The following is a 24,827-nucleotide window of genomic DNA, read 5'->3' as shown; positions in this document are numbered from 1 at the left end:
GCTTGACCTCTCCCCTCTCTGCGGCCCAAGTAACTTAGTCCTGACAGAGACCAGATACTGCAACCCCGCCACAGTATTATACAAACACATTCTGATGAGAAGTAACTTAGTCCTGACAGAGAACAGATACTGCAACCCCGCCACAGTATTATACAAACACATTCTGATGAGAAGTAACTTAGTCCTGACAGAGAACAGATACTGCAACCCTGCCACAGTATTATACAAACACATTCTGATGAGAAGTAACTTAGTCCTGACAGAGAACAGATACTGCAACCCTGCCACAGTATTATACAAACACATTCTGATGAGAAGTAACTTAGTCCTGACAGAGAACAGATACTGCAACCCCGCCACAGTATTATACAAACACATTCTGATGAGAAGTAACTTAGTCCTGACAGAGAACAGATACTGCAACCCTGCCACAGTATTATACAAACACATTCTGATGAGAAGTAACTTAGTCCTGACAGAGAACAGATACTGAAACCCCGCCACAGTATTATACAAACACATTCTGATGAGAAGTAACTTACACACATTTGATGAATATAAAACATCTATGTTACCAACTAATTCTGATTATTCCACAACAAGACTCACATGACAGAGAGAAGTTGAACTAACTGTACATAGAGATAGTCATTTCCATGGACTGTGTCACAGTTCATTAAAGTGTTGATCCATTACAACGATAATGAATAACGATACCCACAACTCAGTTACACAACAGGTTCCTCTGTTGTGAAGCAAGGCAGTGAAACATCAACCGGTTACACCACTAACTTCAACCCTAACTGCTGATACCACTCTCTCCGACCCCAGATCAACCATTCATACCACTAACCCTAACCAGTACTAACCCTAACTGTTGATACCACTCTCTCTAACCCCAGATCAACCATTCATACCACTAACCCTAACCATTAATACCACTAACCCTAACTGCTGATACCACTCTCTCTAACAACAGATCAACCATTCATACCACTAACCTTAACCAGTACTAACCCTAACTGTTGATACCACTAACCTTAACCAGTACTAACCCTAACTGCTGATACCATTCTCTCTAACCCCAGATTAACCATTCATCACACTAACCCTATCCTTAACTAACCCTAACTGTTGATACCACTCTCTCTAACCCCAGATCAACCATTCATACCACTAACCCAAACCAGTACTAACTCTAACTGTTGATACCACTCTCTCTCACCACAGATCAACCATTCATACCACTAACCCTAACCAGTACTAACCCTAACCATTCATACCACTAACCCTAACCAGTACTAACCCTAACTGCTGATACCATGCTCTCTAACCCCAGATCAACCATTCATCACACTAACCTTAACCTTAACTAACCCTAACTGTTGATACCATTCTCTCTAACCCCAGATGAACCATTCATACCACTAACCCTAACCAGTACTAACCCTGACTGTTGATACCACTCTCTCTAACCCCAGATCAACCATTCATACCACTAACCCTAACCAGTACTAACCCTAACTGCTGATACCACTCTCTCTAACCCCAGATCAACCATTCATACCACTAACCCAAACCAGTACTAACCCTAACTGTTGATACCACTCTCTCTCACCCCAGATCAACCATTCATACCACTAACCCTAACCAGTACTAACCCTAACCATTCATACCACTAACCCTAACCAGTACTAACCCTAACTGCTGATACCATTCTCTCTAACCTCTGATCAACCATTCATACCACTAACCCTAACCAGTACTAACCCTAACCATTCATACCACTAACCCTAACCAGTACTAACCCTAACTGCTGATACCATTCTCTCTAACCCCAGATCAACCATTCATACCACTAACCCTAACCAGTACTAACCCTAACCATTCATACCACTAACCTTAACCTTAACGAACCCTAACTGTTGATACCATTCTCTCTAACCCCAGATGAACCATTCATCACACTAACCTTAACCTTAACTAACCCTAACTGCTGATACCATTCTCTCTAACCCCAGATCAACCATTCATCACACTAACCTTAACCTTAACTAACCCTAACCATTCATACCACTAACCTTAACTAACCCTAACTGCTGATACCATTATCTCTAACCCCAGATTAACCATTCATCACACTGACCTTAACCTTAACTAACCCTAACCATTCATACCACTAACCTTAACTAACCCTAACTGTTGATACCACTCTCTCTAACCCCAGATCAACCATTCATACCACTAACCCAAACCAGTACTAACCCTAACCATTCATACCACTAACCCTAACCAGTACAAACCCTAACCATTCATACCACTAACCCTAACCAGTACTAACCCTAACTGCTGATACCATTCTCTCTAACCCCAGATCAACCATTCATACCACTAACCCTAACCAGTACTAACCCTAACCATTCATACCACTAACCCTAACCAGTACTAACCCTAACTGCTGATACCATTCTCTCTAACCCCAGATCAACCATTCATACCACTAACCCTAACCAGTACTAACCCTAACCATTCATACCACTAACCTTAACCTTAACGAACCCTAACTGGTGATACCATTCTCTCTAACCCCAGATGAACCATTCATCACACTAACCTTAACCTTAACTAACCCTAACTGCTGATACCATTCTCTCTAACCCCAGATCAACCATTCATCACACTAACCTTAACCTTAACTAACCCTAACCATTCATACCACTAACCTTAACTAACCCTAACTGCTGATACCATTATCTCTAACCCCAGATGAACCATTCATCACACTGACCTTAACCTTAACTAACCCTAACCATTCATACCACTAACCTTAACTAACCCTAACTGTTGATACCACTCTCTCTAACTCCAGATCAACCATTCATACCACTAACCCAAACCAGTACTAACCCTAACCATTCATACCACTAACCCTAACCAGTACAAACCCTAACCATTCATACCACTAACCCTAACCAGTACTAACCCTAACTGCTGATACCATTCTCTCTAACCCCAGATCAACCATTCATACCACTAACACTAACCATTCATACCACTAACCCTAACCAGTACTAACCCTAACCATTCATACCACTAACCCTAACCAGTACTAACCCTAACTGCTGATACCACTCTCTCTAACCCCAGATCAACCATTCATCACAATAACCTTAACCTTAACTAACCCGTAATGCTGATACCATTCTCTCTAACCCCAGATCAACCATTCATCACACTAACCTTAACCTTAACTAACCCGTAATGCTGATACCATTCTCTCTAACCCTAGATCAACCATTCATCACACTAACCTTAACCTTAACTAATCCTAACTGCTGATACCATTCTCTCTAACCCCATTTTAACCATTCATCACACTAACCTTAACCTTAACTAACCCTAACTGTTGATACCACTCTCTCTAACCCCAGATCAACCATTCATCACACTAACCCTAACCTTAACTAACCCTAACTGCTGATACCATTCTCTCTAACCCTAGATCAACCATTCAATAACCCCAACCTTTATCAGCCCTAACCTTTCATACTACTAACTGTTGATACCACTAACTCTACCCATAGAGGTCAAGCAGCATGATAATATAAGCAAAACAAAGACCACTTTGCTTTAATGCTAACTATAAATGCAGCATCACCATTCACTATGTGACCTCTGCCAGCAGCAAGCCTGCTGCTAATGGAATGATACAGATGCTGTGGTGTATGATGTCACGCTACCTGCTAGCCATGGAAACACTCTGAATCAATCAGCAGACTACTGCAGTGGAACTAGCTAAAACTCTAACCCTCCTCCAGGGAACTATAGTTATAACTCTAACCCTCCTCCAGTGGAACTATAGTTATAACTCTAACCCTCCTCCAGGGAACTATAGTTATAACTCTAACCCTCCTCCAGTGGAACTAGTTATAACTCTAACCCTCCTCCAGTGGAACTATAGTTATAACTCTAACCCTCCTCCAGTGGAACTATAGTTATAACTCTAACCCTCCTCCAGGGAACTATAGTTATAACACTAACCCTCCTCCAGTGAACTATAGTTATAACTCTAACCCTCCTCCAGTGGAACTATAGTTATAACTCTAACCCTCCTCCAGGGAACTATAGTTATAACTCTAACCCTCCTCCAGTGGAACTATAGTTATAACTCTAACCCTCCTCCAGTGGAACTATAGTTATAACTCTAACCCTCCTCCAGGGAACTATAGTTATAACTCTAACCCTCCTCCAGTGGAACTATAGTTATAACTCTAACCCTCCTCCAGTGGAACTATAGTTATAACTCTAACCCTCCTGCAGTGGAACTATAGTTATAACTCTAACCCTCCTCCAGTGGAACTATAGTTATAACTCTAACCCTCCTCCAGTGGAACTATAGTTATAACTCTAACCCTCCTCCAGTGGAACTATAGTTATAACTCTAACCCTCCTCCAGTGGAACTATAGTTATAACTCTAACCCTCCTCCAGTGGAACTATAGTTATAACTCTAACCCTCCTCCAGTGGAACTATAGTTATAACTCTAACCCTCCTCCAGTGGAACTATAGTTATAACTCTAACCCTCTTCCAGTGGAACTATAGTTATAACTCTAACCCTCCTCCAGTGGAACTAGTTATAACTCTAACCCTCCTCCAGTGGAACTATAGTTATAACTCTAACCCTCCTCCAGGGAACTATAGTTATAACTCTAACCCTCCTCCAGGGAACTATAGTTATAACTCTAACCCTCCTCCAGTGGAACTAGTTATAACTCTAACCTTCCTCCAGTGGAACTAGTTATAACTCTAACCCTCCTCCAGTGGAACTATAGTTATAACTCTAACCCTCCTCCAGGGAACTATAGTTATAACTCTAACCCTCCTCCAGGGAACTATAGTTATAACTCTAACCCTCCTCCAGTGGAACTAGTTATAACTCTAACCCTCCTCCAGTGGAACTATAGTTATAACTCTAACCCTCCTCCAGTGGAACTAGTTATAACTCTAACCCTCCTCCAGGGAACTATAGTTATAACTCTAACCCTCCTCCAGGGAACTATAGTTATAACTCTAACCCTCCTCCAGTGGAACTAACTAAAACTCTAACCCTCTTCCAGTGGAACTAGTTATAACTCTAACCCTCCTCCAGTGGAACTATAGTTATAACTCTAACCCTCCTCCAGTGGAACTACAGTTATAACTCTAACCCTCCTCCAGTGGAACTATAGTTATAACTCTAACCCTCCTCCGGTGGAACTATAGTTATAACTCTAACCCTCCTCCAGTGGAACTATAGTTATAACTCTAACCCTCCTCCAGTGGAACTATAGTTATAACTCTAACCCTCCTGCAGTGGAACTATAGTTATAACTCTAACCCTCCTCCAGTGGAACTAAAGTTATAACTCTAACCCTCCTCCAGTGGAACTAGTTATAACTCTAACCCTCCTCCAGTGGAACTAGTTATAACTCTAACCCTCCTCCAGTGGAACTATAGTTATAACTCTAACCCTCCTCCAGGGAACTATAGTTATAACTCTAACCCTCCTCCAGTGGAACTATAGTTATAACTCTAACCCTCCTCCAGTGGAACTATAGTTATAACTCTAAGCCTCCTCCAGTGGAACTAGTTATAACTCTAACCCTCCTCCAGTGGAACTACAGTTATAACTCTAACCCTCCTCCAGTGGAACTATAGTTATAACTCTAACCCTCCTCCAGTGGAACTATAGTTATAACTCTAACCCTCCTCCAGTGGAACTATAGTTATAACTCTAACCTTCCTCCAGTGGAACTATAGTTATAACTCTAACCCTCCTCCAGTGGAACTAGTTATAACTCTAACACTCCTCCAGTGGAACTAGTTATAACTCTAACCCTACTCCAGGGAACTATAGTTATAACTCTAACCCTCCTCCAGTGGAACTAGTTATAACTCTAACCTTCCTCCAGTGGAACTAGTTATAACTCTAACCCTCCTCCAGGGAACTACAGTTATAACTCTAACCATCCTCCAGTGGAACTATAGTTATAACTCTAACCCTCCTCCAGTGGAACTATAGTTATAACTCTAACCCTCCTCCAGTGGAACTATAGTTATAACTCTAACCCTCCTCCAGTGGAACTAGTTATAACTCTAACCCTCCTCCAGGGAACTATAGTTATAACTCTAACCCTCCTCCAGTGGAACTATAGTTATAACTCTAACCCTCCTGCAGTGGAACTATAGTTATAACTCTAACCCTCCTCCAGTGGAACTATAGTTATAACTCTAACCCTCCTCCAGTGGAACTATAGTTATAACTCTAACCCTCCTGCAGTGGAACTATAGTTATAACTCTAACCCTCCTCCAGGGAACTATAGTTATAACTCTAACCCTCCTCCAGTGGAACTATAGTTATAACTCTAATCCTCCTCCAGGGAACTACAGTTATAACTCTAACCCTCCTCCAGTGGAACTATAGTTATAACTCTAACCCTCCTCCAGTGGAACTATAGTTATAACTCTAACCCTCCTCCAGTGGAACTATAGTTATAACTCTAACCCTCCTCCAGTGGAACTAGTTATAACTCTAACCCTCCTCCAGGGAACTATAGTTATAACTCTAACCCTCCTCCAGGGAACTAGTTATAACTCTAACCCTCCTCCAGTGGAACTATAGTTATAACTCTAACCCTCCTCCAGTGGAACTAGTTATAACTCTAATCCTCCTCCAGTGGAACTATAGTTATAACTCTAACCCTCCTCCAGTGGAACTAGTTATAACTCTAACCCTCCTCCAGTGGAACTATAGTTATAACTCTAACCCTCCTCCAGGGAACTAGTTATAACTCTAACCCTCCTCCAGTGGAACTATAGTTATAACTCTAACCCTCCTCCAGTGGAACTAGTTATAACTCTAATCCTCCTCCAGTGGAACTATAGTTATAACTCTAACCCTCCTCCAGTGGAACTATAGTTATAACTCTAACCCTCCTCCAGTGGAACTAGTTATAACTCTAACCCTCCTCCAGTGGAACTATAGTTATAACTCTAACCCTCCTCCAGTGGAACTATAGTTATAACTCTAACCCTCCTCCAGTGGAACTATAGTTATAACTATAACCCTCCTCCAGTGGAACTATAGTTATAACTCTAACCCTCCTCCAGTGGAACTATAGTTATAACTCTAACCTTCCTCCAGTGGAACTATAGTTATAACTCTAACCCTCCTCCAGTGGAACTATAGTTATAACTCTAACCCTCCTCCAGTGGAACTAGTTATAACTCTAACCCTCCTCCAGTGGAACTATAGTTATAACTCTAACCTTCCTCCAGTGGAACTATAGTTATAACTCTAACCCTCCTCCAGTGGAACTATAGTTATAACTCTAACCCTCCTCCAGTGGAACTAGTTATAACTCTAACCCTCCTCCAGTGGAACTAAATAAAACTCTAACCCTCCTCCAGTGGAACTATAGTTATAACTCTAACCCTCCTCCAGTGGAACTATAGTTATAACTCTAACCCTCCTCCAGTGGAACTATAGTTATAACTCTAACCCTCCTCCAGTGGAACTAGTTATAACTCTAACCCTCCTCCAGTGGAACTATAGTTATAACTCTAACCCTCCTCCAGTGGAACTATAGTTATAACTCTAACCCTCCTCCAGTGGAACTATAGTTATAACTCTAACCCTCCTCCAGTGGAACTATAGTTATAACTCTAACCCTCCTCCAGGGAACTATAGTTATAACTCTAACCCTCCTCCAGTGGAACTATAGTTATAACTCTAACCCTCCTCCAGTGGAACTAGTTATAACTCTAACCCTCCTCCAGTGGAACTAGTTATAACTCTAACCCTCCTCCAGTGGAACTATAGTTATAACTCTAACCCTCCTCCAGTGGAACTATAGTTATAACTCTAACCCTCCTCCAGTGGAACTAACTAAAACTCTAACCCTCTTCCAGTGGAACTAGTTATAACTCTAACCCTCCTCCAGTGGAACTATAGTTATAACTCTAACCCTCATCCAGTGGAACTATAGTTATAACTCTAACCCTCCTCCAGTGGAACTAACTAAAACTCTAACCCTCTTCCAGTGGAACTAGTTATAACTCTAACCCTCCTCCAGTGGAACTATAGTTATAACTCTAACCCTCCTCCAGTGGAACTATAGTTATAACTCTAACCCTCCTCCAGTGGAACTAACTAAAACTCTAACCCTCTTCCAGTGGAACTAGTTATAACTCTAACCCTCCTCCAGTGGAACTATAGTTATAACTCTAACCCTCCTCCAGTGGAACTAGTTATAACTCTAACCCTCCTCCAGTGGAACTAGTTATAACTCTAACCCTCCTCCAGGGAACTATAGTTATAACTCTAACCCTCCTCCAGGGAACTATAGTTATAACTCTAACCCTCCTCCAGTGGAACTAGTTATAACTCTGTGTGTAGGGTGTAGTGTGTAGGGTATAGTGTGTAGTGCAAAGTGTAAAGTAGTGTCAAGGACGACTGAGGTGATGTCTCTGTGTCCCTCTCTAATAGGGTTAGTAGTGTGTAGGGTTAGTAGTGTGTAGGGTGAAGTGTGTAGAGTGAAGTGTGTTGGGTGTAGTGTGTACCTTGGTAGTGATGTCTGGAGAAGCCCCCTGGTCAAGGAGGACTGAGGAGACGTCTCTGTGTCCCTCTTTGGCAGCCAGGTGTAGGGGGGTGTAGCCAGAGGTGGTAGTGGCGTCAGGACACGCCCCATTCTGCAGCAGATACAGCACGATGTCAGGCTTCCCCAGACGACTGGAGATGTGGAGCGGGGTCTGGTTGTCCTGGAGACAGGGACAGAGGGTTAGAGGACAGACAGGAGACAAACATGAGCAAAGACACTTCAACAGACCACCAAAAAACATTTTTCTTAAGATCAACTGTGACAACAAGTCACAGTATATATAGTAATCCAACTGTAAATACTCCACATGGCTAAGAATACCTCATTTAAATATAATAACTCCACCAATAACAATACCTTATGTTAATATAATAACTCCACCAATAACAATACCTTATGTTAATATAATAACTCCACCAATAACAATACCTTATGTTAATATAATAACTCCACCAATAACAATACCTTATGTTAATATAATAACTCCACCAATAACAATACCTTATGTTAATATAATAACTCCACCAATAACAATACCTTATGTTAATATACTAACTCCACCAATAACAATACCTTATTTTAATGTAATAACTCCATCAATAACAATACCTTATGTTAATATAATAACTCCACCAATAAGAATACCTTATTTTAATGTATTTTTTTTATATTTGTTTTAACTTGTTTTATTTCACCTTAATTTAACCACGTAGGCTAGTCGAGAACAAGTTCTCATTTACAACTGCAACCTGGCCAAGATAAAGCAAAGAATTGCGACAGAAACAACAACACAGAGTTACACATGGAATAAACAAACATACAGTCAATAACACAATAGAAAAAAAAAGAAAGTCTATATACAGTGTGTGCAAATGGCGTGAGGACAATAAATAGGCCATAGAACTACTAAAATTACTAGCTACACCAGTCGGGATTCTCTCCAGTCGGTATGGGAGAATCACTCCAGTCAGTATGGGAGATTCACTCCAGGCAGTATGGGGGATTCTCTCCAGTCAGTATGGGAGATTCTCTCCAGTCAGTATGGGGGATTCTCACCAGTCAGTATGGGAGATTCTCTCCAGTCAGTATGGGGGATTCTCACCAGTCAGTTTGGGGGATTCTCACCAGTCAGGATGGGGGATTCTCTCTGGTCAGTATGGGGGATTCTCACCAGTCAGTATGAGGGATTCTCTCTGGTCAGTATGGGGGATTCTCACCAGTCAGTATGGGGGATTCTCTCCAGTCAGTATGGGGGATTCTTACCAGTCAGTATGGGGGATTCTCTCTGGTCAGTATGGGAGATTCTCTCCAGTCAGTTTTGTTTTTTTCTCCAGTCAGTATTGGGTTTTTCGCCAGTCCTACCTTGGCCTTGACCTCCACTCTGGCTCCGCTCTGAACCAGGTATTTGACTACGCCAGCCTGGCCGGCCCTCGCTGCCATGTGGAGCGCCGTCTCTCCCCTCTGGAACTCAGAGATACACACAGGTTAGAAATGTTACTTCACAAACACACAGGTTAGGTACCAGGATTCTATCAAACACACAGGTTAGATACCAGGGTTCTATCAAACACACAGGTTAGGTACCAGGGTTCTATCAAACACACAGGTTTAAGTACCAGGGTTCTATCAAACACACAGGTTAGATACCAGGGTTCTATCAAACACACAGGTTAGGTACCAGGGTTCTATCAAACACACAGGTTAGGTACCAGGGTTCTATCAAACACACACAGAGAAAGAGAGAGAGAGAGAGAGAGAGAGAGAGAGAGAGATAGATAGATAGATAGATAGATAGATAGATAGATAGATAGATAGATAGAGAGAGAGAGAGAGAGAGAGAGAGATAGTAAGAAAGAGAGAGAGAGAGAGAGAGAGAGAGAGAGAGAAAGGGAGAGAGAGTATATTCTGTGACTCACCACATTAGTTGTGTTTGGCGAAGCTCCATGATTCGTCAGCTGAGTGACGATGTTATCGTGTCCCATGAAAGCCGCCACATGGATCGGAGTGAGACCCGACTGTAACAGAGACACAGAGTTAGGCTAGGAACAAGAGACCCGATTGAAACGGAGACACATAGTTATTCTAGGAACAGAGATAGTCCGCTTTAAAGTTGTAGGCAGTTCACCGAGTGCATAGCCCCCAGCCCCTAGCTCACAACAGAAGTTATCTAGCCCTTTTCTGGTAAAAACTGATACCAGAGCCAGCCCCTCTGACCAGCACCAAGCCTTCCTCCTCAAGACCCTGTCAGCAACATGTGTCATGTCTGGATAAAACTCCTAACACAGAACCTCAGCTAACTCAGATACTTCTATTCACTTCAAAACCACTTCAAACAGTCTGTAGCAAACAACTCCAATCACCAGAACTTAGTGTCCATGTCCACCTATCAAAGACAAACACCACAGAACAGAGATCCATTCTAGAATGGTTGAACAGTGAGACACAGTCAGTCAGAAGACAACATGTTAGTTAGTAGGTCCTCTGTAGGTCTTCTGTAGTTTTTGTAAAGTTAGTTAGGTGTTCCTCTGTAGGTCTTCTGAAGTTCCTACCTCGGTCACTGCCTGTATGGACGCTCCGTGTTTCAGTTCCTACCTCGGTCACTGCCTGTATGGACGCTCCGTGTTTCAGTTCCTACCTCGGTCACTGCCTGTATAGACGCTCCGTGTCAGTTCCTACCTCGGTCACTGCCTGTATAGACGCTCCGTGTTTCAGCTTCTACCTCGGTCACTGCCTGTATGGACGCTCCGTGTTTCAGTTCCTACCACGGTCACTGCCTGTATGGACGCTCCGTGTTTCAGTTCCTACCTCGTTCACTGCCTGTATGGACGCTCCGTGTTTCAGTTTCTACCTCGGTCACTGCCTGTATAGACGCTCCGTGTCAGTTCCTACCTCAGTTACTGCCTGTATGGACGCTCCGTGTTTCAGTTCCTACCTCGGTCACTGCCTGTATGGACGCTCCGTGTCAGATCCTACCTCGGTCACTGCCTGTATAGATGCTCCGTGTTTCAGTTCCTACCTCGGGCACTGCCTGTATAGACGCTCCCTGTCAGTTCCTACCTCGGTCACTGCCTGTATAGACGCTCCGTGTTTCAGCTTCTACCTCGGTCACTGCCTGTATGGACGCTCCATGTCAGTTCCTACCTCGGTCACTGCCTGTATGGACGCTCCGTGTTTCAGTTCCTACCTCGGTCACTGCCTGTATGGACGCTCCGTGTTTCAGTTCCTACCTCGGTCACTGCCTGTATGGACACTCCGTGTTTCAGTTCCTACCTCGGTCACTGCCTGTATAGACGCTCCGTGTCAGTTCCTACCTCGGTCACTGCCTGTATAGGCGCTCCGTGTTTCAGTTCCTACCTCGGTCACTGCCTGTATAGACGCTCCGTGTTTCAGGTTCTATCTCGGTCACTGCCTGTATGGACGCTCCGTGTCAGTTCCTAACTCGGTCACTGACTGTATAGACACGTCGTGTTTCAGTTCCTACCTCGGTCACTGCCTGTATAGACGCTCCGTGTCAGTTCCTACCTCGGTCACTGCCTGTATAGACGCTCCGTGTTTCAGCTTCTACCTCGGTCACTGCCTGTATGGACGCTCCATGTCAGTTCCTAACTCGGTCACTGACTGTATAGACGCGCCGTGTTTCAGTTCCTACCTCGGTCACTGCCAGTATGGACGCTCCGTGTTTCAGTTCCTACCTCGGTCACTGCCTGTAATGACGCTCCATGTCAGTTCCTACCTCGGTCACTGCCTGTATGGACGCTCCGTGTCAGTTCCTACCTCGGTCACTGCCTGTATAGATGCTCCGTGTTTCAGTTCCTACCTCAGTCACTGCACTGCCTGTATGGACGCTCCGTGTTTCAGTTCCTACCTCGGTCACTGCCTGTATGGACGCTCCGTGTTTCAGTTCCTACCTCGGTCACTGCCTGTATAGACGCTCCCTGTCAGTTCCTACCTCAGTTACTGCCTGTATGGACGCTCCGTGTCAGTTCCTACCTCGGTCACTGCCTGTATAGACGCTGCGTGTCAGTTCCTACCTCGGTCACTGCCTGTATGGACGCTCCGTGTTTCAGTTCCTACCTCAGTCACTGCCTGTATGGACGATCCGTGTTTCAGTTCCTACCTCGGTCACTGCCTGTATGGACGATCCGTGTTACAGTTCCTACCTCGGTCACTGCCTGTATAGACGCTCCGTGTCAGTTCCTACCTCGGTCACTGCCTGTATGGACGCTCCGTGTCAGTTCCTACCTCGGTCAATGCCTGTATGGATGCTCCGTGTTTCAGTTCCTACCTCGGTCACTGCCTGTATGGAGGCTCCGTGTTTCAGTTCCTACCTCGGTCACTGCCTGTATAGACGCTCCGTGTCAGTTCCTACCTCGGTCACTGCCTGTATGGACGCTCCGTGTTTCAGCAGCAGTTCCATCACTTTGATTCTGTTCTTCTTGCAGGCGATGTGGAGCGGAGTGAAACCATTCTAAAAGAAAAACACACAACACAACTCTACAGATGTCCTGGCTGGTTAACACACAGCACAACTCTACAGATGTCCTGGCTGGTTAACACACATCACAACTCTATAGATGTCCTGGCTGGTTAACACACAACACAACTCTACAGATGTCCAGCCTGGTTAACACACAACACAACTCTATAGATGTCCTGGCTGGTTAACACACATCACAACTCTATAGATGTCCTGGCTGGTTAACACACAACACAACTCTACAGATGTCCAGCCTGGTTAACACACAACACAACTCTATAGATGTCCTGGCTGGTTAACACACAACACAACTCTATAGATGTCCTGGCTGGTTAACACACAACACAACTCTATAGATGTCCAGCCTGGTTAACACACAGCACAACTCTACAGATGTCCTGGCTGGTTAACACACAGCACAACTCTACAGATGTCCTGGCTGGTTAACACACAGCACAACTCTACAGATGTCCTGGCTGGTTAACACACAACACAACTCTACAGATGTCCTGGCTGGTTAACACACAGCACAACTCTACAGATGTCCAGCCTGGTTAACACACAGCACAACTCTACAGATGTCCTGGCTGGTTAACACACAACACAACTCTACAGATGTCCTGTCTGGTTAACACACAACACAACTCTACAGATGTCCTGGCTGGTTAACACACAACACAACTCTACAGATGTCCAGCCTGGTTAACACACAACACAACTCTACAGATGTCCTGGCTGGTTAACACACAACACAACTCTACAGATGTCCTGGCTGGTTAACACACAACACAACTCTACAGATGTCCAGCCTGGTTAACACACAACACAACTCTACAGATGTCCTGGCTGGTTAACACACAGCACAACTCTACAGATGTCCAGCCTGGTTAACACACAGCACAACTCTACAGATGTCCTGGCTGGTTAACACACAACACAACTCTACAGATGTCCAGCCTGGTTAGCACACAACACAACTCTATAGATGTCCTGGCTGGTTAACACACAACACAACTCTACAGATGTCCAGCCTGGTTAACACACAACACAACTCTACAGATGTCCTGGCTGGTTAACACACAGCACAACTCTACAGATGTCCAGCCTGGTTAACACACAGCACAACTCTACAGATGTCCTGGCTGGTTAACACACAACACAACTCTACAGATGTCCAGCCTGGTTAACACACAACACAACTCTACAGATGTCCAGCCTGGATAACACACAACACAACTCTACAGATGTCCTGGCTGGTTAACACACAACACAACTCTACAGATGTCCAGCCTGGTTAACACACAGCACAACTCTACAGATGTCCTGGCTGGTTAACACACAACACAACTCTACAGATGTCCAGCCTGGTTAGCACACAGCACAACTCTACAGATGTCCTGGCTGGTTAACACACAACACAACTCTACAGATGTCCTGGCTGGTTAACACACAACACAACTCTACAGATGTCCAGCCTGGTTAACACACAGCACAACTCTATAGATGTCCTGGCTGGTTAACACACAGCATCCAGCCTGGTTAACACACAACACAACTCTACAGATGTCCTGCCTGGTTAACACACAACACAACTCTACAGATGTCCTGCCTGGTTAACACACAACACAACTCTATAGATGTCCTGGCTGGTTAACACACAGCACAACTCTACAGATGTCCTGGCTGGTTAACACACAGCACAACTCTATAGATGTCCTGGCTGGTTAACACACAGCACAACTCTACAGATGTCCTGGCTGGTTAACACACAACACAACTCTATAGATGTCCAGCCTGGTTAACACACAACACAACTCTATAGATGTCCTGGCTGGTTAACACACAGCACAACTCTACAGATGTCCTGGCTGGTTAACACACAACACAACTCTACAGATGTCCTGTCTGGTTAGCACACAGCACAACTCTATAGATGTCCAGCCTGGTTAACACACAACACAACTCTACAGATGTCCTGTCTGGTTAACACACAGCACAACTCTACAGATGTCCTGGCTGGTTAACACACAACACAACTCTACAGATGTCCTGGCTGGTTAACACACAGCACAACTCTACAGATGTCCTGTCTGGTTAACACACAGCACAACTCTACAGATGTCCTGGCTGGTTAACACACAACACAACTCTACAGATGTCCAGCCTGGTTAACACACAACACAACTCTACAGATGTCCAGCCTGGTTAACACACAACACAACTCTATAGATGTCCAGCCTGGTTAACACACAGCACAACTCTACAGATGTCCTGGCTGGTTAACACACAGCACAACTCTACAGATGTCCTGGCTGGCTAACACACAACACAACTCTATAGATGTCCAGCCTGGTTAACACACAACACAACTCTACAGATGTCCAGCCTGGTTAACACACAACACAACTCTACAGATGTCCTGTCTGGTTAACACACAACACAACTCTATAGATGTCCTGTCTGGTTAACACACAGCACAACTCTATAGATGTCCAGCCTGGTTAACACACAGCACAACTCTATAGATGTCCTGTCTGGTTAACACACAGCACAACTCTACAGATGTCCTGGCTGGTTAACACACAGCACAACTCTACAGATGTCCAGCCTGGTTAACACACAGCACAACTCTACAGATGTCCAGCCTGGTTAACACACAGCACAACTCTACAGATGTCCTGGCTGGTTAACACACAGCACAGCTCTACAGATGTCCAGCCTGGTTAACACACAGCACAACTCTATAGATGTCCTGGCTGGTTAACACACAGCACAACTCTACAGATGTCCTGGCTGGTTAACACACAGCACAACTCTACAGATGTCCTGGCTGGTTAACACACAACACAACTCTACAGATGTCCTGGCTGGTTAACACACAGCACAACTCTACAGATGTCCTGGCTGGTTAACACACAGCACAACTCTACAGATGTCCTGGCTGGTTAACACACAGCACAACTCTACAGATGTCCTGGCTGGTTAACACACAACACAACTCTACAGATGTCCTGCCTGGTTAACACACAGCACAACTCTACAGATGTCCTGGCTGGTTAACACACAACACAACTCTACAGATGTCCTGGCTGGTTAACACACAGCACAACTCTACAGATGTCCTGGCTGGTTAACACACAACACAACTCTACAGATGTCCAGCCTGGTTAACACACAACACAACTCTACAGATGTCCAGCCTGGTTAACACACAGCACAACTCTACAGATGTCCAGCCTGGTTAACACACAGCACAACTCTACAGATGTCCAGCCTGGTTAACACACAGCACAACTCTACAGATGTCCAGCCTGGTTAACACACAACACAACTCTACAGATGTCCAGCCTGGTTAACACACAACACAACTCTACAGATGTCCAGCCTGGTTAACACACAACACAACTCTACAGATGTCCTGGCTGGTTAACACACAGCACAACTCTACAGATGTCCAGCCTGGTTAACACACAGCACAACTCTACAGATGTCCAGCCTGGTTAACACACAGCACAACTCTACAGATGTCCTGGCTGGTTAACACACAGCACAACTCTATAGATGTCCTGGCTGGTTAACACACAACACAACTCTACAGATGTCCTGGCTGGTTAACACACAACACAACTCTACAGATGTCCTGGCTGGTTAACACACAGCACAACTCTACAGATGTCCTGTCTGGTTAACACACAGCACAACTCTATAGATGTCCAGCCTGGTTAACACACAGCACAACTCTATAGATGTCCAGCCTGGTTAACACACAGCACAACTCTATAGATGTCCAGCCTGGTTAACACACAACACAACTCTATAGATGTCCTGGCTGGTTAACACACAGCACAACTCTACAGATGTCCAGCCTGGTTAACACACAGCACAACTCTACAGATGTCCTGGCTGGTTAACACACAGCACAACTCTACAGATGTCCTGGCTGGTTAACACACAGCACAACTCTACAGATGTCCTGGCTGGTTAACACACATCACAACTCTATAGATGTCCTGGCTGGTTAACACACAACACAACTCTACAGATGTCCAGCCTGGTTAACACACAACACAACTCTATAGATGTCCTGGCTGGTTAACACACAACACAACTCTATAGATGTCCAGCCTGGTTAACACACAACACAACTCTATAGATGTCCAGCCTGGTTAACACACAACACAACTCTACAGATGTCCAGCCTGGTTAACACACAACACAACTCTACAGATGTCCAGCCTGGTTAACACACAACACAACTCTACAGATGTCCAGCCTGGTTAACACACAGCACAACTCTACAGATGTCCTGGCTGGTTAACACACAGCACAACTCTACAGATGTCCTGGCTGGTTAACACACAACACAACTCTACAGATGTCCTGCCTGGTTAACACACAGCACAACTCTACAGATGTCCTGGCTGGTTAACACACAGCACAACTCTACAGATGTCCAGCCTGGTTAACACACAGCACAACTCTACAGATGTCCAGCCTGGTTAACACACAACACAACTCTACAGATGTCCAGCCTGGTTAACACACAGCACAACTCTATAGATGTCCAGCCTGGTTAACACACAGCACAACTCTACAGATGTCCAGCCTGGTTAACACACAGCACAACTCTATAGATGTCCTGGCTGGTTAACACACAACACAACTCTATAGATGTCCTGGCTGGTTAACACACAACACAACTCTATAGATGTCCAGCCTGGTTAACACACAACACAACTCTACAGATGTCCTGGCTGGTTAACACACAGCACAACTCTACAGATGTCCTGGCTGGTTAACACACAGCACAACTCTACAGATGTCCTGGCTGGTTAACACACAACACAACTCTACAGATGTCCTGGCTGGTTAACACACAGCACAACTCTACAGATGTCCAGCCTGGTTAACACACAGCACAACTCTACAGATGTCCTGGCTGGTTAACACACAACACAACTCTACAGATGTCCTGTCTGGTTAACACACAACACAACTCTACAGATGTCCTGGCTGGTTAACACACAACACAACTCTACAGATGTCCAGCCTGGTTAACACACAACACAACTCTACAGATGTCCTGGCTGGTTAACACACAACACAACTCTACAGATGTCCTGGCTGGTTAACACACAACACAACTCTACAGATGTCCAGCCTGGTTAACACACAACACAACTCTACAGATGTCCTGGCTGGTTAACACACAGCACAACTCTACAGATGTCCAGCCTGGTTAACACACAGCACAACTCTACAGATGTCCTGGCTGGTTAACACACAACACAACTCTACAGATGTCCAGCCTGGTTAGCACACAACACAACTCTATAGATGTCCTGGCTGGTTAACACACAACACAACTCTACAGATGTCCAGCCTGGTTAACACACAACACAACTCTACAGATGTCCTGGCTGGTTAACACACAACACAACTCTACAGATGTCCAGCCTGGTTAGCACACAGCACAACTCTACAGATGTCCTGGCTGGTTAACACACAACACAACTCTACAGATGTCCTGGCTGGTTAACACACAACACAACTCTACAGATGTCCAGCCTGGTTAACACACAGCACAACTCTATAGATGTCCTGTCTGGTTAACACACAACACAACTCTACAGATGTCCTGACTGGTTAACACACAGCACAACTCTATAGATGTCCTGGCTGGTTAACACACAGCATCCAGCCTGGTTAACACACAACACAACTCTACAGATGTCCTGCCTGGTTAACACACAACACAACTCTACAGATGTCCTGCCTGGTTAACACACAACACAACTCTATAGATGTCCTGGCTGGTTAACACACAGCACAACTCTACAGATGTCCTGGCTGGTTAACACACAGCACAACTCTATAGATGTCCTGGCTGGTTAACACACAGCACAACTCTACAGATGTCCTGGCTGGTTAACACACAACACAACTCTATAGATGTCCAGCCTGGTTAACACACAACACAACTCTATAGATGTCCTGGCTGGTTAACACACAGCACAACTCTACAGATGTCCTGGCTGGTTAACACACAACACAACTCTACAGATGTCCTGTCTGGTTAGCACACAGCACAACTCTATAGATGTCCAGCCTGGTTAACACACAACACAACTCTACAGATGTCCTGTCTGGTTAACACACAGCACAACTCTACAGATGTCCTGGCTGGTTAACACACAACACAACTCTACAGATGTCCTGGCTGGTTAACACACAGCACAACTCTACAGATGTCCTGTCTGGTTAACACACAGCACAACTCTACAGATGTCCTGGCTGGTTAACACACAACACAACTCTACAGATGTCCAGCCTGGTTAACACACAACACAACTCTACAGATGTCCAGCCTGGTTAACACACAACACAACTCTATAGATGTCCAGCCTGGTTAACACACAGCACAACTCTACAGATGTCCTGGCTGGTTAACACACAGCACAACTCTACAGATGTCCTGGCTGGTTAACACACAACACAACTCTATAGATGTCCAGCCTGGTTAACACACAACACAACTCTACAGATGTCCAGCCTGGTTAACACACAACACAACTCTACAGATGTCCTGTCTGGTTAACACACAACACAACTCTATAGATGTCCTGTCTGGTTAACACACAACACAACTCTACAGATGTCCTGGCTGGTTAACACACAGCACAACTCTACAGATGTCCTGGCTGGTTAACACACAACACAACTCTACAGATGTCCAGCCTGGTTAACACACAACACAACTCTACAGATGTCCAGCCTGGTTAACACACAGCACAACTCTACAGATGTCCAGCCTGGTTAACACACAGCACAACTCTACAGATGTCCAGCCTGGTTAACACACAGCACAACTCTACAGATGTCCAGCCTGGTTAACACACAACACAACTCTACAGATGTCCAGCCTGGTTAACACACAACACAACTCTACAGATGTCCAGCCTGGTTAACACACAACACAACTCTACAGATGTCCTGGCTGGTTAACACACAGCACAACTCTACAGATGTCCAGCCTGGTTAACACACAGCACAACTCTACAGATGTCCAGCCTGGTTAACACACAGCACAACTCTACAGATGTCCTGGCTGGTTAACACACAGCACAACTCTACAGATGTCCAGCCTGGTTAACACACAGCACAACTCTACAGATGTCCAGCCTGGTTAACACACAACACAACTCTACAGATGTCCTGTCTGGTTAACACACAGCACAACTCTATAGATGTCCTGGCTGGTTAACACACAACACAACTCTACAGATGTCCTGGCTGGTTAACACACAACACAACTCTACAGATGTCCTGGCTGGTTAACACACAGCACAACTCTACAGATGTCCTGTCTGGTTAACACACAGCACAACTCAATAGATGTCCAGCCTGGTTAACACACAGCACAACTCTATAGATGTCCAGCCTGGTTAACACACAGCACAACTCTATAGATGTCCAGCCTGGTTAACACACAACACAACTCTATAGATGTCCTGGCTGGTTAACACACAGCACAACTCTACAGATGTCCAGCCTGGTTAACACACAGCACAACTCTACAGATGTTCTGGCTGGTTAACACACAGCACAACTCTACATATGTCCTGGCTGGTTAACACACAGCACAACTCTACAGATGTCCAGCCTGGTTAACACACAGCACAACTCTACAGATGTCCTGGCTGGTTAACACACAGCACAACTCTACAGATGTCCTGCCTGGTTAACACACAACACAACTCTACAGATGTCCAGCCTGGTTAACACACAGCACAACTCTATAGATGTCCAGCCTGGTTAACACACAACACAACTCTACAGATGTCCTGGCTGGTTAACACACAACACAACTCTATAGATGTCCTGGCTGGTTAACACACAGCACAACTCTACAGATGTCCTGGCTGGTTAACACACAGCACAACTCTACAGATGTCCTGGCTGGTTAACACACAGCACAACTCTACAGATGTCCTGGCTGGTTAACACACAGCACAACTCTACAGATGTCCAGCCTGGTTAACACACAACACAACTCTACAGATGTCCTGGCTGGTTAACACACAGCACAACTCTACAGATGTCCTGGCTGGTTAACACACAGCACAACTCTACAGATGTCCTGGCTGGTTAACACACAGCACAACTCTACAGATGTCCTGGCTGGTTAACACACAGCACAACTCTACAGATGTCCTGGCTGGTTAACACACAGCACAACTCTATAGATGTCCAGCCTGGTTAACACACAACACAACTCTACAGATGTCCTGGCTGGTTAACACACAGCACAACTCTACAGATGTCCTGGCTGGTTAACACACAGCACAACTCTACAGATGTCCTGGCTGGTTAACACACAGCACAACTCTACAGATGTCCTGGCTGGTTAACACACAGCACAACTCTACAGATGTCAAATCAAATCAAATCAAATCAAATTTTATTTGTCACATACACATGGTTAGCAGATGTTAATGCGAGTGTAGCGAAATGCTTGTGCTTCTAGTTCCGACAATGCAGTAATAACAAGTAATCTAACTAACAATTCCAAAACTACTGTCTTGTACACAGTGTAAGGGGATAAAGAATATGTACATAAGGATATATGAATGAGTGATGGTACAGAGCAGCATAGGCAAGATACAGTAGATGGTATCGAGTACAGTATGTACAAATGAGATGAGTATGTAAACAAAGTGGCATAGTTTAAAGTGGCTAGTGATACATGTATTACATAAGGATACAGTCGATGATATAGAGTACAGTATATACGTATGCATATGAGATGAATAATGTAGGGTAAGTAACATTATATAAGGTAGCATAGTTTAAAGTGGCTAGTGATATATTTACATCATTTCCCATCAATTCCCATTATTAAAGTGGCTGGAGTTGAGTCAGTGTCAGTGTGTTGGCAGCAGCCACTCAGTGTTAGTGGTGGCTGTTTAACAGTCTGATGGCCTTGAGATAGAAGCTGTTTTTTAGTCTCTCGGTCCCAGCTTTGATGCACCTGTACTGACCTCGCCTTCTGGATGATAGCGGGGTGAACAGGCAGTGGCTCGGGTGGTTGATGTCCTTGATGATCTTTATGGCCTTCCTGTGACATCGGGTGGTGTAGGTGTCCTGGAGGGCAGGTAGTTTGCCCCCGGTGATGCGTTGTGCAGACCTCACTACCCTCTGGAGAGCCTTACGGTTGAGGGCGGTGCAGTTGCCATACCAGGCGGTGATACAGCCCGCCAGGATGCTCTCGATTGTGCATCTGTAGAAGTTTGTGAGTGCTTTTGGTGACAAGCCGAATTTCTTCAGCCTCCTGAGGTTGAAGACGCGCTGCTGCTCCTTCTTCACGATGCTGTCTGTGTGAGTGGACCAATTCAGTTTGTCTGTGATGTGTATGCCGAGGAACTTAAAACTTGCTACCCTCTCCACTACTGTTCCATCGATGTGGATAGGGGGGTGTTCCCTCTGCTGTTTCCTGAAGTCCACAATCATCTCCTTAGTTTTGTTGACGTTGAGTGTGAGGTTATTTTCCTGACACCACACTCCGAGGGCCCTCACCTCCTCCCTGTAGGCCGTCTCGTCGTTGTTGGTAATCAAGCCTACCACTGTTGTGTCGTCCGCAAACTTGATGATTGAGTTGGAGGCGTGCGTGGCCACGCAGTCGTGGGTGAACAGGGAGTACAGGAGAGGGCTCAGAACGCACCCTTGTGGGGCCCCAGTGTTGAGGATCAGTGGGGAGGAGATGTTGTTGCCTACCCTCACCACCTGGGGGCGGCCCGTCAGGAAGTCCAGTACCCAGTTGCACAGGGCGGGGTCGAGACCCAGGGTCTCGAGCTTGATGACGAGCTTGGAGGGTACTATGGTGTTGAATGCCGAGCTGTAGTCGATGAACAGCATTCTCACATAGGTATTCCTCTTGTCCAGATGGGTTAGGGCAGTGTGCAGTGTGGTTGAGATTACATCGTCTGTGGACCTATTTGGGCGGTAAGCAAATTGGAGTGGGTCTAGGGTGTCAGGTAGGGTGGAGGTGATATGGTCCTTGACTAGTCTCTCAAAGCACTTCATGATGACGGATGTGAGTGCTACAGGGCGGTAGTAGTTTAGCTCAGTTACCTTAGCTTTCTTGGGAACAGGAACAATGGTGGCCCTCTTGAAGCATGTGGGAACAGCAGACTGGTATAGGGATTGATTGAATATGTCCGTAAACACACCGGCCAGCTGGTCTGCGCATGCTCTGAGGGCGCGGCTGGGGATGCCGTCTGGGCCTGCAGCCTTGCGAGGGTTAACACGTTTAAATGTCTTACTCACCTCGGCTGCAGTGAAGGAGAGACCGCATGTTTTCGTTGCAGGCCGTGTCAGTGGCACTGTATTGTCCTCAAAGCGGGCAAAAAAGTTATTTAGTCTGCCTGGGAGCAAGACATCCTGGTCCGTGACTGGGCTGGATTTCTTCCTGTAGTCCGTGATTGACTGTAGACCCTGCCACATGCCTCTTGTGTCTGAGCCGTTGAATTGAGATTCTACTTTGTCTCTGTACTGGCGCTTAGCTTGTTTGATAGCCTTGCGGAGGGAATAGCTGCACTGTTTGTATTCGGTCATGTTACCAGACACCTTGCCCTGATTAAAAGCAGTGGTTCGCGCTTTCAGTTTCACACGAATGCTGCCATCAATCCACGGTTTCTGGTTAGGGAATGTTTTAATCGTTGCTATGGGAACGACATCTTCAACGCACGTTCTAATGAACTCGCACACCGAATCAGCGTATTCGTCAATGTTGTTATCTGACGCAATACGAAACATCTCCCAGTCCACGTGATGGAAGCAGTCTTGGAGTGTGGAGTCAGCTTGGTCGGACCAGCGTTGGACAGACCTCAGCGTGTTTTAGTTTCTGTCTGTAGGCAGGGATCAACAAAATGGAGTCGTGGTCAGCTTTTCCGAAAGGGGGGCGGGGCAGGGCCTTATATGCGTCGCGGAAGTTAGAGTAACAATGATCCAAGGTCTTTCCACCCCTGGTTGCGCAATCGATATGCTGATAAAATTTAGGGAGTCTTCCTGGCTGGTTAACACACAGCACAACTCTACAGATGTCCAGCCTGGTTAACACACAACACAACTCTACAGATGTTCTGGCTGGTTAACACACAGCACAACTCTACAGATGTCCAGCCTGGTTAACACACAGCACAACTCTATAGATGTCCTGGCTGGTTAACACACTGCACAACTCTATAGATGTCCTGGCTGGTTAACACACAGCATCCAGCCTGGTTAACACACAACACAACTCTACAGATGTCCAGCCTGGTTAACACACAACACAACTCTACAGATGTCCAGCCTGGTTAACACACAGCACAACTCTATAGATGTCCAGCCTGGTTAACACACAACACAACTCTACAGATGTCCTGGCTGGTTAACACACAGCTAACCAGCCTGGTTAACATACAGCTAACCAGCCTGGTTAACACACAGCTAACCAGCCTGGTTAACACACAGCTAACCAGCCTGGTTAACACACAGCTAACCAGATACTAACCAGATAAACATGTGGAGTTACAGTAACTGGCCTCTGGCTGCTTTGAGGTTTGGCACCGTGTGTTATTTCTTCAGTTCCCTCTTTACTTCTTCCTTTTTCTCTCTAAACTTCAGTCATTCTGTTCCAATGACTAAACACCATGCCAGTATACTAGT

At 45.3% G+C, this 24,827-nt stretch overlaps 1 protein-coding gene across 1 annotated transcript in view; it reads right to left on the bottom strand.

Moving 5' to 3' along the window:
* Positions 1 to 24,827, bottom strand: part of LOC139413898 (ankyrin-3-like) — a 198,555-nt gene that overhangs the window by 114,513 nt on the left and 59,215 nt on the right. The window contains exons 13-16 of the mRNA XM_071161745.1: positions 13,011 to 13,109; positions 10,558 to 10,656; positions 10,004 to 10,102; positions 8,604 to 8,801 (exon numbers count right to left, since the gene is read on the bottom strand). Of these exons, the coding sequence (XP_071017846.1) occupies positions 8,604 to 8,801; positions 10,004 to 10,102; positions 10,558 to 10,656; positions 13,011 to 13,109 (495 nt within the window). The remainder of the gene's footprint in view (positions 1 to 8,603; positions 8,802 to 10,003; positions 10,103 to 10,557; positions 10,657 to 13,010; positions 13,110 to 24,827) is intronic.

Source organism: Oncorhynchus clarkii, chromosome 1 (genome assembly GCF_045791955.1).
Source record: "Oncorhynchus clarkii lewisi isolate Uvic-CL-2024 chromosome 1, UVic_Ocla_1.0, whole genome shotgun sequence".
NCBI classification, from domain to species: Eukaryota; Metazoa; Chordata; class Actinopteri; order Salmoniformes; family Salmonidae; genus Oncorhynchus; species Oncorhynchus clarkii.
The sequence above is the reverse complement of the archived record's forward strand: the minus strand, read 5'-3'. Positions and strand labels throughout refer to the sequence as shown.